The 18,534-nt window shown below is 34.0% G+C and overlaps 2 protein-coding genes across 3 annotated transcripts in view; one reads left to right on the forward strand and one right to left on the reverse strand.

Moving 5' to 3' along the window:
* Positions 1-18,534, forward strand: part of LOC126974652 (retinal rod rhodopsin-sensitive cGMP 3',5'-cyclic phosphodiesterase subunit delta) — a 387,080-nt gene that overhangs the window by 176,796 nt on the left and 191,750 nt on the right. The window lies entirely within an intron of this gene.
* LOC126974628 (eukaryotic translation initiation factor 5B) overlaps positions 13,764-18,534 on the reverse strand; it is a 35,403-nt gene continuing 30,632 nt past the window's right edge. Inside the window, exon 18 of the mRNA XM_050822132.1 lies at positions 13,764-17,110. Coding sequence (XP_050678089.1) covers positions 17,003-17,110 — 108 coding nt within the window. The 3' untranslated portion in view covers positions 13,764-17,002. The remainder of the gene's footprint in view (positions 17,111-18,534) is intronic.

Genomic DNA, 18,534 nt, shown 5'->3' on the forward strand with positions numbered 1-18,534 from the left:
GACAAATATCTTTGTAGGTACTTCATTATATAATAGAACTTTCATGTCGAACGTTCTTCAAAATGAAAGTGAAATATAATGTATTTTTATTAAGCGCTTTTTCATAGCCACTAATATTTCATTTGAATTCCTGAATTTACCATATGTTCAGAAAAAAATTGAGCTTATGAGAAGAACATACAAGAAACTCAATGGCCATTCCTTCAATCAATAAAAGTATTTTACAATGGCTGTAAAGTACTTAACAAATTAGCTTGTAAGTGCTGCATCCAATATAAGAATTGTGTTCAAAGATAAAAGCGTTTTAAATATCAAATGTTACATAAAAAGTATGTTTACTAAGTTAAACTTAACTGGACTCCACAGACAAATGATATATCGTAGGTTCAGTCATTTTAAAGAAACAGATATTTATAGTGAAGATTCAAAAGCGCTTAGTTTAGGCCTAATTGAATAAAGTTTATTTGAATTTGACAAAATGAGATCGTGATGTAAAATCGCAGTTCTCGGTCGTTAGATATAACGAAGGTGGTTTGGCATAATAAATTAATCAAACTTTTCTTTCTTCCCAAAACTAAAATAAAATTAAAAATGATTTGATGATCGTACCTGCTAAAGGTTGCTCGATATGCAAACATTAAAATCGCTCAACTAAAGGTATACCTAAGCTGAAGCATGTACTGGTAAACTCTATCTTTAACAATAATTATTTGTTAAAATAAATGACAGTTTTTTTTTTTTTTTATTTATCATATTACATATACCGATATAAAACTAGGTCAAATTAGCATCTAAAAAAAACCACAAAGGTTAACAACTAATGCTAATAACACTTAATAATACGTCACAACTCAACAACAACTTATGCTATAAATTAAATGAACACAGTGAAAATATTTTAAAAGACTTAAAAACGAATAAATAGTTAATTAATTAATAGTTCGTCCCACGTTTTGTAGTTTACAGGTTGACACAACTCGAAAATTCAAAAATCACTTTTTCTAATTATTTTATTTATAGGTACAATATGTCGTTGAAATTCGAATAAGCATTAACTAAATTTTGCTTATTAAGCAGCACGGAGTCAAGCAAGGGAGTAGCGATGGAATACTCCATACGGGACGCAGTTTGCCTCGCTCTAGTGATAACCACCAAGCTCTTAGACATTAGAACGCGGAATTGAAAATGTTAAGAAATTGACTTGATAAGTCGCTCTTTCGAATATAAACAATTTTTAATGATTATGTCATTCACCTCACTACTAGGAGTATATTTAGCAACAAAGTCTTCTTACACACTAAAATATATTTGATTATCGATAAAACATCTTGAGATAAAACACGTCGCTAATTAGTGTTCGTTTGATGGAAGTAATGTGAAGTCAAGGTGATCGAGATATAAATAAATAGCGGCGATGACCGAATCGCCATAGATAACAGAGTCTCTTAATCTATAAATACATGATCGGATTTTGTACGGCGAACCATCGGACGCGGTCTGGCATCGGACCACATTTGATGGTATGTCACATTATCTATCGCACAAAATCTGGTAATAATAATAATTATGTGCGATGGACAATGCGACATACCATCGAATATGGTCCGCTACTCGGAGGTCTACTCGCAAAATCGACAGATACATCGGAACGATACGATAATACTCCGAATTGGACGATAATATCGAATAATGTTTCGTACGTTCAATCATCGTTTCGACATTGAATACGATGTGACTAAGAGTAGGATTCGACACTACTAATGCCACGATATATCGAATTTCGATTTTAGGAATAGGCCCCCAGACCGTGTTCGATGGTTCGGCTGTAACAAATCGATCATGTGTTCAGGCTATTAGAACAAAACATGGCGCTACACAACTTTCAGTACATTCATTCACCGGCACGCATGAATGAAGACGACACGTGGAGGGACTGAAATGCTTCTCGATTCGACCTTGTTCACGTCTGACAGATGACTAGTCACTAGACAGACGGTCAGGTCATTGCGTGCGGTTTATTGACTGATAACGTAAGGAGCATTATATTGAGTACAACATTACAATAATATATTTATTGAATTATGAATCGATTGTTTACTTTCGAGATTGAGATTTGCCCTCCAATGTGTTCTTACTAAATCGATATAAAGGTTTTCTTCATACTTATCCCAGAATACCTTACATTATTTAAAATATGCCGAGTATAGAAGTAACTAGTATTAAACTACAGGCCCGGCCTAGTATAATACTAGTGACAACTAAAACAATATAAATTATTTTATTTAATTATTAGAAGCACTACTTATGTAAAACTATTATTACCTACTTTCGTTTTACTCTTATTTCTTGTGATAACATTCATATAGCATGTTCACAGCTATAATATTATGTTTTATTAATATTTTTGTATTTTTCAGCTGATCGAATTAAATTTGCAATTTTTATTGTAAAAGTTTAGAATAATTAGATTAATAGTGTATCTAATATTAAATTCAAATGTATCGCTGTAAGATTTCCAAATGAAGAAATGAATTATAATAAAAAAAAGTATATCTCGTAGATCGAGTTTGACTCTTTGCATTGGACCAATCTAAAATTTTGAAAGACCACGTTTTACCAATTCAAATTTGAAATAGGATGTGAAGTTACATATTGAAAGCCAAAACCCACCACCAACCATTCGAAACATTTATGCCTAAAAACGGGCGCATGAAACTCAGTGAGCTTCTTTTCTTAATTTTTTATAAAATTTCGCTACAGTAATTTTTTTAGCTCCATTCCCAAACTGTAGTATCATTAAGTAAGATATTTATGTTATAGTAACCTTAAGGTTACTATATACTACTACTAATATAGTTAACTATACAAAAGTTCTTTTACAATTCTTTTGAATTTTGTTTCACATTTGTTTTGAACATTATCTGGGATCATATTGTAAAAGCATATACATCGTGTATGTATAATGTGCATTTAATAAACTACAACGGTGAAACAATGCACTGATCACATATGAATTGGTCAGTGAGATGCACAATGCACATGTCGGCCTTAGAGCGCGTATTGGATTTGCAATGATGTGAACACATTATTCGATGATTATAAAGATTTTATTATGTTTAAGTCTTGATTTTGTGCACTACAGAGTAAAAATATAATTTATAATGACAGTTTTTTCTAAAGAGTAAGCAATCCCTTCGTAGATTTTCACGAAAATAGACATCAGAGTTATCTTTCAGGACAAATACGACCATTATAATGTGCGAATTGGATTGAAAAAAGCTTCAATATCAACGTATTGTTACTAACTTTTACAAAAAAATTTGTAACAAGTTGTGGAAGTTGGATTGTACAAATTTATATCTTAAGACCGATGTGTCACTTTTAACGGATGTATTTGAACATTTCCGAGCTATAAGTTTGCAGACATAATATGGTCTAGATCCAGCTCATTATTACACAGCATCTGGGTTAAGTTGGGATGAATATTTATTGAGAATTGACTGAATGAATCCTCAGCCCGGATGGGCTATATTCCTACAGGAGATTTTAAATGAGTATATGTCTCTCCTGATTTTGATGTTCCGCATGATTTTGAATACGATTTTATTTTGGAAGTAGCCCTAGAATATTCAATTGAACTGCATGATTTACATTCTGACCTATCCCTATGCCCCGAGAAAATAAAATGTATGTATTGATTATACAAAAGACATACTATTATTAGACATATTAGTCTGGAGTCATTATAAAATAGAATTAATATTATATTAAGTTCTTAGAATTAATTATTTAGTATATTAATTTTTGAATGATGTCAGAGTCACAAGTTTTATTCAAACCATCAGGTGCATCATCAAATGAAGTGCAACCTTTAAACGATCTCAATCATTTTAATTACTTTAAGGGTTTATAGCTACATGATCTATATAATAAGTTTGATGGAAAAAACCTTCAACTAATCCTATTTATATTTGGTTACCTGATGAGGGAATCTGATAGTCGTATTGTTGATATATTCACGAATGGAAGTCATCACAGCAACAAAAGTGTGTTTTGTTTATTTCAAAATTTGTTTCATCAAGAAAAGGGCTAAGAGCTATATAATTTAGCTCAACTTATATATGTATTTAAAAATATGTAAATAAAATAATATTTTGTATTATTGTAAGTTGTAATCCAATAAGTTTTAAATACATGAAATTTATTGAAAATATATCCCAGTATTAAAAATAATGTTTACGCGGCAAACCGATTGCCGATATACGTTGTACGAGTAACGCCCTGTTATATTGTCAGCAACGTAGAAAGTGATAATAAGCCAGGCTCTCACTGGGTTGCAATTCACATTGATTAGCAGGGTATTGGACAATACTTCGATTTTTACAAAGAATTTGCAGAATGTACATCTACAATACTGCAAGATTACAGAAGAAACAAATTACCGCAGTGTGTGTTGCGAGTACTGTATCATGTACTATACAGGATGTCCCAAAGTTATGGGACATGAAGGGAAAGTACGTTAAATATCGAAGATAGGCTATTTTACTGAAAGAAGACTTTATGTTATTTTTAAAAGTTAGTCCTCCTTCCTCGTCTGGGAATCGAACCGACTGAAATGTAAAAAAAAACTAAATTAATGTTTTCCTACTTGGATTGGTACGAATGGACCGATTAGATGGCCGACCATACACAATTAGATTTCTTCTTTTGGGGATACGTGAAAGATATGCTAAACAAAAAGCGATAGGAGAACGTGGGCGAGTTACAAACAGAATTGTGCCTTTAAATATCGAGTGTTCACCATAAAATGATAAGAAAATCAACAGGCAGCGGACTCATTAAAAGATTGGCGATTTGCGTAAGACAAGAAGGATCACATTTTGAGCATTTAATTAATTAATTTACAAATAATACTCACTTAATTGACTACTTTCTTTTAAAATACTATGTTACTTAAGAAGAATTATTAGTTTTTGGCCATTCTTTTGATTGGCATCATAAGAGTAGGGGTGTTTTTTTTTACATTTAACTCGGTTTGATTCCCAGACGAGGCATGTAATTTTTAGAAAATCTTTGAATGCAGAATTACTAACTTTTAAAAATAACATAAAGTCTTCTTTCAGTAAAATAGCCTATCTTCGATACTTAAGGTACTTTCCCTTCATGTCCCATAACTTTGGGACACCCTGTATACTTTTACTTTAATAAGAGAGTTTGAATGATTTCATTAAATATGTTTTTGAAAATGATAAAATCTGCAATGATGTTTTATTATATACTTTATTTAAATCATGTTTTAGAAATAAATAAACACATCTCAAAACTGTCGTTATAATCGTTACTAATTATCTCTTCCATATTTGTGGAATTTACATTAAGTCGCTCACCAATAATTAAGCTTAAAGACCAGTGATTAGTTTTAACTGTGGATTTGTTTAATTTAAAAAGATTAATGTAACTTTGAAAAATAGATATCGAGAAAGGGATCCGCACAATCGTTCGGAAATACATAAAAACCCCCAATTCGACACAAAACTTTTTTTACAAATCATCGGTTGTACTCGTGAGGTCCTTCCCTTTACTATTTCCTATTTCGAATGCATTGACGGCAATATTTCCGTGTATTTCCTTTTTGGTACGCCAGATTTCACATTTTTCATTGTGCAATGATACAATTCAACCTTTACTTCCTGTGTTCGGTGATTGAGGTAGCTGTCTAGGAGAGAATGAGAGCTTTGTCACGAATTCCCACGCTCCTCTAATCTGCGCACAAGAATGGGATAGAAACTGTGTCAAAGGCTTTTCAATACGCTTTTTATTAGCTTCACCTGTATGTAGGTTTGCTTTTGACCGACTCATTTGGGCGCGTTTTTAGGCCACTTTGAACGGCCAGATTTAGTTCAACCTTCGTAGATTTATCGAGGACTGATGACAAAACATGAATTTGAAAAATTATTCAATTTGCAAGATAGAATTTTTGTTAATTTATGAAATTTTTTCATCTATCATCGATAAGGCATGAAATGATGTTCATTTTAAATTTCAATCATTATCTTTTCAACCCAAGCGTGTTTTTTTTAACTACTATTATTATGTCTAGGAAAACTGCGAGACATTTATTGCCCTTGTCCACTTCTCTTACTATAGTTTTTCTAAAGCCATATTGACAGTTAGGTATAATTTTATATTTAATTAAGAAGTCTATTGTTAGTTTATTTTTCTATAATTATTGAAATAGAAGACAATATACAGAGATAGGTATATAATTGTTAACATCTGTTTTATTCCAACTCTTGTACACAGGAGTTACAATGGAACGCTTTAGAGATGAAGGAAGAATACTTGATTTAAAGCAAATATTAGCTAATTTTGTTATAAGTGGGATCAAGTTATCTTAAGAGGGCGTAAGAGATTAATTGTTAAAAAACGTGTTTGTGGTTTTACCACGCTTTTTTATAAGCTTTATTATAATTGCATGAATAACATTCAAAATTAAAAAGTTTAAATTATTTAAACAAAATTTTAATATACCCTTACCATAATTATTCACGTCTATTTCTTCAAATATATATTATCTCTCTCTTTTTCTTTTGAAATATTACATTACCTAAAGCTAGATATACATCGCTATTATTATTGTATTTATTTATTTATACATAATCCACAGCTCTTAAAAATATTTAATTAATACATATAAATGTGATCTGACAGCCAAAAGGGATTAACATTTTAAAGGCCTTAATTTTAAGCAATCGACACAGTAAAATACCATGAATGTATTCGGATATTTGCTAGTTAGTATACAATTATATATACATGTGCGCATGTGTGTGTGTGTTTGTGTGTGTATTCGTTTTAATGTGATAAAAACACAGGATTTAAACTATGAAAAGATACCTAACTAATATATTAATAGTTATTCATTTCTGCACACCCTCGTCGAGTTGCAGCTTATCTTGTATAATTGAGTTTTAGATTTTAACGAGCAATAAGCAATTTTAAAATCCTTTCTTCAATTAAAGTATTTGAGTTTCAAAATTATGTTTCAAATTACGTGGTATTAGTGATATTTTTTAGTTGCTTTGAAAAGCTTTATTTGTAACAACTTAAAGTAAACGTAGACTTTTATCAAATATTTTTGAAATCGTTTGTAAATTTAAAAATTCTATTTTCAATCATAGAATTATAGCAAATTTATGATATTTAAAATATCTTTTTGTCGTTTTGAGAAGCTTTTTCATACAACTAAAAGGAAACGTAGACTTAAGTATCAAATAATTTTTAACGAAGTTTTTTCTGATGACAAGGATTTAAGAGTATCAAAGGGTTTCATTTTTAATTTATAAATAAGAATAATGTAGCTCATAATTATTTAATCCATCGTACGATAGATATCTCAAAAAAATACAACCTGCCATCAACTTAACAACCTCAGCGGAACTTGACACCTCTCAGCAAGTGTATCATAAGTTAGTTCGACATAATTAGTCGAAAAATATATGAGAAATATATATAAATATTGAAATTTTTTCAAAAATTCTCAAAATTGACAAATACACACAAAAAATAGATTACTACCTATTACTTACGTATTCAATTATGGGATAAGTGATCCTGAACAATGAACAACTAATAACATACACTAATAACACTTAAATAAACCACTTATGATATAAAAGAGCCGGAAGGTATTGAGCCGACAGCTCTTGTCAGGAAGCTTCTAGTTAGCTTTGAAGCTGTAAAGGTTCCGGGCGGCTCGTCCGGCTGGTTCACACATGCGCACTTCGCACTGGGGCGTAACCTAGACCCTGAAAATCACACCCTCCTCGCCCACACAGCTTCCGTTACCTTGGCAACGGTGAAAATGCACCAAAAATAAATCAACTTCTAGAAAATTCTGTTTCAATTCCAACGTTCAATCTTTTTCCTAGAAAATCCTGCACACTTTAAGTTGTGATTTTTATCCGAAGAAATATCTGTCATAGTTTCTGGAGGAAACATGAAAGGATTTTACCTACATTTTCTTTGCTCCTCCCTGTTATAAATGAAACTTAGCCGGTATTGGCGTAACTAGGCTAGTAACAGTGATGAGGCTATTAGAAGCCATTTTAGTTCTACAAGACAAGCCAAGTAACGTAGTCTTGTATAAGTAATAACTATTATATGTATTATATATATGAATAGAATGTCCCTAAAATGACTTATTTGTCTCCAACTAGTTCTAATACTAAGTATGGCAATATCTACATGTCTCTTGAAGTTGAATGTTTTGTAAGTTAGCTGGCATTCAAGACTGTCATTTCAAATTAAATTATTTTATTTGGCTAAGAAATCTAATTAAATTTTTATTTATAAGATGACATGATTGTTTCAAAATCAGTTATTTGTTTATTGATTAGCATTCTGTTTTCGGCACACTTAAATCAAGGATAGAAAATTAAAATTATTGTTATACTTTTTATTATAATTTCATATTATTTCCTACATTTATATTTATATAACATTATATAAAAGAAACAATATTATGAATATAAATTTAAAAAATAGAGTCCGACCGGCGCGGGCGTAGATGACGGACTTCCGCACAATGCTCTCAAAACAGCTGCTGTCTGTATCTGACCCTTAATCCAGTTATTAAATGAGAGCCTCTTGAGATGATGGTCGAGGCCCTTTGTTCTTATTAGGTATACAATTGAAATTTAACAAAGTGAAATTTCTTAAGAAAATGAATTTATTGTAAAGGGATAGGATAATTTAATACAAAGTATGGCCTCCTCTGCTATTCAGAACTTGTCGGCAACGATTATTCATTGAATTAATGAGACCGTTTATGTCATGTTGCGGTATTCGCTCAAAATGGAATTGTAGCAAATCCTTCAGCTGTTGGGTTGCTGTCACTCCGTCCAAGTCCTTCAAAACATGTCTCTGGAGCATGTCCCATGCGTACTCGATGGGTTTGAGGTCTGGCGATTGTGCATGCCAGGGCAATACCCGGACGTTATCCGTTGCCAAGAATTGACGAGCTGTATGTGAACGCGCATTGTCATGCATTAACGTAAAATCGGAGCCAAACGCTTATGCAAATGGATGGAAGGTTTGAGAATATCCTCAACTTAATTTTCAGCGCTCATGTTTCCATTTACAAAAACGAGCTCAGTTTGCCTGTTCTTCATAATTTCCGCACATACCATAACTGTTGAGCCGCTGTATGGATGAACTTCCTGAGTGCACCTGCCTTTCAGTATTTCCGGGCCGACGGTACACTCGCACCCTTCTTGTATCAGGCTTGAACCCGAATCGCGACTCATCGGAAAATATAATTTTATCCCATTGTTGCTGGGTCAATGTTCTGCGTTCTCTACACCATTCATTTCGACGAGCGCGATTCCCGTGACGTATCGGTGGGCACCTAATTGGGCCTCGAGCTCGTAGGCCGTACTCATGCAGTCGATTTCGCACAGTTTGTGGACTGACATCAACACCACTTGAATTTTGTAGCCTCAAACTTATCTCTCGAGCGGTTAACATCGGCTGGCGTCTTGCAGTCAGTTGTATGTACCGGTCTTGCCGAGTGATTGTTCTCCTTTTACGGCCTGAATGCTGTTCAGCGGGTTCCCTTGTATTATAGTAGCGCTGCCACAAACGACAAATAACACTTCATCCTTACAGCTCTTTGCAATTCATTTGCCGTCAAATGACGTCGCTCCATGACATAGCAAAGCATATCTAACAATTCAATTTTGTCGCAAACTTTATTTAAATAGTTGGAGTAATTATAAAAACAAGACTAAACGTAGCAATAAAAACGCACTTAAATTCAAACAAATTCCCTTTTATTTAATTTTATGAAAAAAACAAAACATAATCGATTTTTTTTTACAACCAGCCAGTTACATACGTAATCAATAATCATAGTTTACATACCTATGCACTTTGAGTGAATTAAGACTTAGAAATTAATTAATATAAATGGTAAATTTGTAATATCATGCATGTTGCTTAGACTTTTTTAATGTGTGTACATTAAACGTTCTTCAAGCTACTTGAAATATGGTTGGAATCTCTCCTTCATTTATATTAAACTGTATTAAATTTACTGTATTAAATTAATTTGCATGCCTAGTTAAGCCTGGCGCAACATGTGAAACTGTAACATTATACTATCGAAACATACCATGTTTATACGCAAATAAAGAATTTGATTGATTGATTCATTCGCTATATTCACTAGATTCAGTCCGATGATGAAAGTAATTGATCATCTGATTCATTATGTCCAATTATTGTTTACCATATAATAACTTTATTGATCAAATCTTATAACTTTATGCAATACTATGATAGAACAATGAACTTAAAACTAAAAACCTTAAAAAATATAATATTAATAGGAGTTCCTTTAGGCAAAGTTTTGAAGATACTGGCAGCGTTTCCTCTTTGAATAGTTAGACTAATTCTATGTCCGAGGTAGCTGCCAGCTCTTCGGTCGCCTGTGATGTCGACTAACCTTTTTGCTATTTCCGTAAAAAGCCTTGTAGAGGTAGGACACCACGGACCAAGGGTCTCGACACCGAATAGGATAAAATCATATTCGGAGCCTAGACCCCTGTATTTGCATGCTTTAGCTTTTTTAGCCGCTTCAGAAGCCGCACCAGCTCTGTTGTTGGTTCCATGAAGATGGGAAGGGGCCAGCGTGTCTGAACAGGTTGCATCCCATACCAGCACCCGTCCTATCTAATAATAATCAGCATATAATATATATAATCAATATAAGTTTTCTGTGTTCCAAAAATGAATTTGTATTGGAATATTCAAATATGTGGTAATATTTGCCAACACGCCAAGCATAGGTAATGCCTTTTCACATGACAAATTGATATCATCTATTTCTCGTCGTCTTTTTCATGTACTTTGACTGTGAAATTCACTTATATTTAAAATTGTAGTTTTTGTTCAATAGGTAGATAATATAATAGCGAAACAGTTAAGTTGTAGGTAGGAAGTGTTTGTAAATCATAATCTCATAAACTTAATGATTGATCGTTCTTTACAATAACATAGTGCTTATAAGTACAATGTATATTTACTTAAAGTAAACACCAGTGCCAATAAGTATCATTTCGATGTTTTATCATAAGCTGGCAACGGATTTCTTGGTGGCTTTACTTCCATCTTTTCCAATAAAAAAGTGTAAATAATTTATATGTCTAGATAGTCTCTTGCTGAGAGACAACCGATAAAAACAGGAAGGAGTTAATACTTCAGTGTTCGTGATAAGCTACGTCTTACACTCAAATTTTTGCTCAAAATAGAGGTTAACAGTCAACCTAATTTTTTTCGACGCTTTCACAGCTAACCTAGACGTATTAATAAATGATCTGAGGTATGTTCATATGCATTTAACGCGTCTGCCATCTGCCATCCCTTGGCATCAGCCAGCCCAATATCCTGGCCTGAAGACCTCACCGATGAAGTGTTTTACACAAACGGCCCATGCACCTAAGACTTTCTGTAAGCCTGTCGATGTATCAGCGCTACCAATTACTAAATTAGCATCAAAAAGGAGATTTTAATATTATCCAACCGGGTCAATTTGAAGAGAGCTGCTAATTACATAATGCTAGCAGTGTGTCGTCCAGAGAAGAAGGAGAAGTAGCGTTCCTGAGAGATAACCAAGACATCGAACGGTTGGCTCAGTTGATAGGAGCGCTCGGACGGAAGAGGTCGCGAGTTCGAGTACGGTATCGTTCATAAATTTCGATTACAAATTTAATTTGTATAGTTAAATCCAGAAGATTTAACTCCTGTCGACTCGTTCTTACCTAAATTTAAAGCACTCGGCTCACTTCACTACGCAGATCATTTTCGAGAACCTCCTCAACAGACTTTGTACCTAGAAACAAATATGGCACAAGTAGAGCTTCTTTTAATACCTGGATTATTCGGTCGTGTATAAATTACGTTATTTTTAGAGTTCTTTATTATACCTACTTAAAAACAATAAAAGGCCTTGTTCACACAATTTAGAATATTTTGACATAAGTATACCGATCGTTGGTCACATCAACAATTTGGTCTGTTACCTCAACGCGATAAAGGCCTCATTTTTTCCACTCCGTAAAACGCTTCCCTTATCCAAATTTTTCCAGCAACAAAAAACTGAATAAAGGTGTAGAAAATTCAACAGTGGGGGCTCCTTTACTCAGGATGCCGGCTAGATTATGGGTACTACAACGGCGCCTTTTTCTGCCATGAACCAGTGATGTGTGAACATTATTGTGTTTCGGTTTGAAAGGGCGCCGTAGCTAGTGAAATTACTGGGCAAATGAAACTTGACGTGTTATATCTCAAGGTGATGAGCAAAGAGAATATATTCACTAGTGAGGAGGGAAATTGGCAGGGCGTATCAATTACAATCAGCTTAACGAACGTCCTGCTCGTCTCGTCCCTTATTGTCATATAAAAAAGGGGAAGGTTATTTCGACAGACCCTCTTCGTGTTAACTTCTATGTTCAAATCTGAATCGCTTTGAGTTCTCTATCACGAAGTGTAGGAGGAGCCCCATCATACTAATTAACTCTGTCGATTGTTTGAATTGTCGGATTATTAAATTCCAATTGTACACAGTGATTTTATAAAATTACATTTAATTGTCTTTTAGTTAATTACTGGACTTTCTGTAGTATATCACAATAGAACTAACCATACAAATTCAAAAAAAAAAACAGTTTTTTGTTCATTTTATAAACAATTCTTTATATTTTTCTGTTTTATTGCTAAAAGAGCATCAAAAGCGCAATTAACACTAGATTTCCAGCGAAACTCATTATGGCTTGCAGACTGCTTCACGGTAGAAAGTTTTCTTCCCTTTATTATCTTCCGATGGAGTGTCATTTGAAAAGGTTGAGCTTTAATGAGAAGTGGCAAGAAACAAATGCCACTCTCTTAATTTAATATTACCAGTTAATTTACAAATTATTTTAATTGCAATCCTTTGTAAAGCAATGCAGCAAAAATACTCGGGTAAGGTAAAAAAAATTATGTATATAATGTAAAAAAAAACCTTGAGTTATTGAGTACAGTAGATGCATCAAACCATCATGTATTAAGTATATAAACATTTAAACATATTATATACTATCAACATACAACTACTACACGCCCACATTATCTCTGGACCTGGCTGGAACGTGAAGCCCCCCCCCCCGCTCCCTTTTCACCCCCTCGCGCTCCTGTTGCATCAGTACGGTTTGCAGTTTCATTACCGTTAGGTATATGTCGTGATATTTTCTTGCTATCACTGCTTTGTTATTGAAACTTCCTTTGTTACGATTTGACCTTTGTTGTTAATAGTTCTGTAGTTTTTGTTGTTCTGTGTCGCCTAGTACTATACTGCCAGAAAAATAAATACCTTTTGTACTCAACCCAGATTCTTTCTTCATCACTATAATAATAATTAGCATCACAAAACTTAGTATAGTTCTTTATTTATTAATAATAATATCGCAGTGATGCTTCTTTTGCACACCGTAACAAAGCGACGATGTGACGGCATCATACGTTCAGACATAATGTAACCAGGTAGTATGATCACCAAACTGAAGAAAAATAAACAAACGTTCACGAGCATGACGCATGGACCAGCCATCGTTACAAAATTCTAGATTAGCCATATCAATATCATTAATAGGTTGTATATTTTTCTTTAATGATTATCAATGTACTAAAAATCGTGCTTAAGTGATATAAAATAAAACAACTCGTAATTTGATAAAATTTATTCAATATAAGAATATTTCCGATTCCATCTATATAATACAAAGCATTCAAAATGGGACAACATTACATAAAACACAACCGCACGCGTCCTTACTTGACTCACGACTAGAAACCTCTACGCCAGCTGAAGGTTCTCGATATAAAATATTTACAATAAATAGATAAGCTCCGTATCGTCTGGACATCTGTCGGTGGAGGAGTCGAGTCGCGGCGACATCAGGGTATGGTATCTCGCGGACCATACGATTGTTAGAAAGGAGTTTTCAAAGAGTTGTTCCAGAAATTCTACTAAGATACAGATAACGCATGAGTTGAATGCAGAGTTCAGGTATACGATAGTGCTGTGACCTAAATATAATTGATGACCATAATGATGATTGTGTCGATAAATTTAAACAATGCTTTAAGTTTACAATTTTAACCGAATAATTAAATCTCAAATTTATGTTCTGCCTTTCTTCAACACACATATCTAAAACATTTTTCGCCATTTCTCGTGTTTGGAAATGGATGAAAACTCGTTTTTTTTGGAGAACTTGATCGACAGTAACACGGTTGTCGTACGATAATTATCAACGACGGCACAGCAAGCACTACACTGCAGGCGTGCGATGCGAGAAAATAATGTTGGAAATACAACAGTTGTATTGCCAACAACACTAAGTTTTTTTGTGTAGTCTGATGCTTTATTATCTAGTAAAGGTAAAAAGACATGACCCATTTTGGAACAGCTCCTTTGTATCTTATTTATGGGTCCAATCATGAGAGTACAATGATGAGTAGTCTTATTGAACTAATATTTAGACACACAATATTGTGACGTAGTTATATGTGTCAAATTGAGTAATAAATCATGATATATAAGATTTAATACAACAATTATAGGTCGGAATTACGTTTCAATAATTGCACGAAAAATAACAATTACGGGCAGCGTAATAAATATGGTTTGTACCACAGAGTAATGAATAGAAAATTGTCTTGTATTCATATTTTTAAAGACTAGAAGCTTTTAGCAAGAAGCTAGATGTAAACTATTAAATATAATATAATTAATACTATCAATCTCCTACAAATATCGTAACCACTTCGATTCGATTTAATTACTTCGCAGATCATCATCAATACATTTATATACATTCGTGTCTACAACTAGTTCACACCGCTTCATACTGGTAATAAGCCCCTAGTTACTGAGTCAAGTAATGGAGACATTGGCGGTTGGTAGGAACATGCGTGTTTAAAATAAATAGTTTCAAATGGAATATGTACAATGCAGATTGACTAAACTTTTCAAACATTTGTTACAAAGCAATGTAAAACTGATGAAAACTTGTACGGGCTTTATTAAAATGAAAAATCTATAAATTTTTACTTTTGCATGCGCAAATCTCTCTACTAAAAAAAATACTATGTTAAAAAATTGGATACGAAGTATAGTTTTCGTAATTATATTAATTTCATATTTAGGTTGAATAGCAAGACACTGCGCAGCAGGCTAGTTGAACGCTATGACGTCATTACACTACACTCACAGGTTCTGTTGCGAGCGGACTTCTTTGCGCCGCGCGGTGTTATGTCATTGGGAAGTTTGCGCCGTGTTTATAATATATTACATTATATGCAATATTTAAATAATGCGAAAATAAATGATCGTAACTTCAAAAATACTAGATTTTATTGAAACATCCGCCATTATGAAAAAGGACTACGTGAAGACGAAATCGTAACTGCGATAGGCAATTAGTATAATACAGAATTTTAATATCTAACAGATTCCCTTCCTAACCAGTGACAAATAGTTATTGAGAAATACTCTAATGGTTAACATTTTTATCAGTTTGACTGGATTATGCAACTTATATCATATAGATATTAAGGCGATAATTGAAACAGATTGTATCCTACATGTACATTATTCAGACATGTACAAACAACTACACCGAACTAACGAACACGCTCTCATATCTCTCATTCACTCTCTCTCTCTCTCTCTCTTGATAACTTTCATTGACTGTCGTAAGCGCTTGTGCATAAGAGACATTTTAATTAATGAAGACTTGCGATCCTACTCTGTGTGTATTCTGGAAATAAACAGAAAAATAAAACACTCTTAAAGGATTAAAACGCGTGTAATAGTAACTGTCATTCTATTAGTTTTTTGCGTAAAACGTTACATTTTTATTTTAGTTAACCCGACGTTTCAAGACCTTTCCAGATCTCGTTTTCAGGGGGACTGCAGATGAAATGAGTCAAAGATAGTGTTTGTCATAGTTGTCATTATGATGTTTAGCGCATTTATTGCCTCGGAGGGGGTTTTTGCTGTAGACAGATGGTTTTTGGCAAAATTATCAGATATCAGCTGCTTATTCCGACAAATCCAAAGAAATGCCACTTAACACTGTATTGTGCGAAAAAGTGTGTGTTGCGTAAGTATGGACTTATTGATAGAATGAATAGAATTTAGGTGACGAGCGCAGTTGTAGTGCCGCTCATAATTTTTGGGGGTTTCAAGAATCCTGAGCGGCACTGCATTGTAATGGGCAGGGCGCAACAATTACCATCAGCTGAACGTCGTGCTCGTCTAGTCCCTTATTTTCATTAAAAAAAAGAACGTTAACATGAAGTTAATTGAAGAGATGTTGAAAGAAACATTTGAAGATCGAGAGAGCAATCTGCTTAAATTTTATTACGCTCGTGTTAACGGTTAGCGCAATAGAAGAGTTTCATGAATTTGAGAAGCGAAAGATGTAAATGGTCTTATCTGCTTACGTCGTCAGATTAGTATGAAGACCCGTAATATAAGAGCTAATGTGAAGTAATAATCATAAAATATCGCCACCTTTTTTTTTAATCTTAAACAATATCGGTAAACTGAACCACTACATTTAGGTAGGTAGGTATAAAAAAAAGGTTACGATAAAGCATTTCATCTTACAAACAAACGAAATGTTTGTACTTGTGCATGTTTTAAATAAATGAAAATAATTTAGGAAACAGTTGCTGAGGGGAGATGAGATTCGACGGATGACTCTAGTTGGATCGGCTGCCGTAGATTTACACGCAAAAAACATATCGCACCAATATTATTGCTGTCAATCTGTCAATTAGCTGTCAGAATGACAGGGCCACATATACACAGCATATATTAAAATGCCATCCAGCCAGCGTTCTATACGGATATTGCGTACAAGCTGTCCTTAGAGAAACGTATTGTACATTTTTACAGAATTTGAAACAGTTTCTTCAGTTCCACCATCAGCTGCCAGTCGGTCTTGATCAGGTCGTCTCTGAAGTAGTCCTTGCAGGCGTCGATACTGGCGCGGGATATCTGAGGCAACAACATTACAATTATTAACTTTATTTATACCTTTAGAGCCTACTCACGTAAAACTTAGCTGCACGTAAGCTTAACATTATCTTTGATTTTATTTTTTATAGACATTACACTGGCTGGAATTATACTGAGCCTAAGCTAAAACGGCTGTCAATGCAATAGTCAAACTTTTTTTTATCACACTCAGCAAAGTTTAACGTAAGTAAAGTCAAAGTACGCTCTATAGATGTCAGCGTTAGATCATTTATACGTCTAGACTGTGACAGCTGTGAAAACCTCGAACAAATTAAGGTTGACAGTTACCCTCTATTTTGAGTAAAACTTGAGCACACTAACTTAGAGTAATACATATCCTTGCAAATGTATTACTTTTTGAAAAATCATTCGGGTCGATTTCCGATAAAAGTATAAAATCTTTTGAAAAACCAAATATGAAATTGTTGAAAATGTTTCACATTCACGGCTTTTCTCTACGTCTCGTAGTTTCTGACTTGGCCATCACCGGGCGCCCTGCTCAAAAAACCATCCTGTATATATTATATAAATATCTGCATAACACAAATCGACATGCTACAAACAAATTATCTAAAGCCTCCGCCAAGCCTTCGTGTCTATAAATAGACGCGATGAATGTACGTGCCCCATTCAGGTCCGACCCAGTTTCGGCACATCGATTCAGCTTCCTGGAGGTGAATGGTATGACGTCAGCGGTAAGTAGGGCAGGGTGTGCAAATGGGTCGCGACCCGGGCCAACTGAATGCAGCCTCGCCCGGGTGACCCGGTTACTGGTAATACAGTTGAGATATTGTCGTGTCGGATGTTAACCCGGCCGGACCAGAGAGACCTTACATAATTTTTACGGTAGATAGAGTCTCTTTCTATTAACGGCCGTTTTCAATAACGTATCTCTAGTTACGGATACATTGCTGTCATCGTTTAGTGACAAGATCTTCTATCCATAGTTATGTCCAATATAGTTGCATTCCAATGTTTTATGTCGATAGGTTATTGAAATGTAAGTAAGCGTGTAAGGATAGATTTGTCTACCTGTAGTAAGTTAAACTAAGGATAGATAGGTTATTGATAACGGCCGTTAGACAACCGACAAAACAGGCCAGGTTTAATACTTTAATGTGCGTGACAAGCTACGCCTTTCAATCAATCAATCATTCAAATTCTTTATTTGCGTTAAAACATGGTATGTTACGATGGTACAATCTTAAAGTTGCACATGTTTCGTCAGGTTTAACTAGGTTTACACTCGCGATTTGTGTGACACTTTGTGTTGGTGTGCGTGCATTGCTCAAAATAGAGGTTAACTCTAAACCCAATTTTTATCGACGTTTTCACAGCTGTCTAGATGTATAAATGATTTAATAGAGATCTCATCTCAAGGGACAATCAATGCAAAAATTGTT

The sequence above is a fragment of the Leptidea sinapis genome, chromosome 33 (assembly GCF_905404315.1).
Source record: "Leptidea sinapis chromosome 33, ilLepSina1.1, whole genome shotgun sequence".
Classification (NCBI taxonomy): Eukaryota; Metazoa; Arthropoda; class Insecta; order Lepidoptera; family Pieridae; genus Leptidea; species Leptidea sinapis.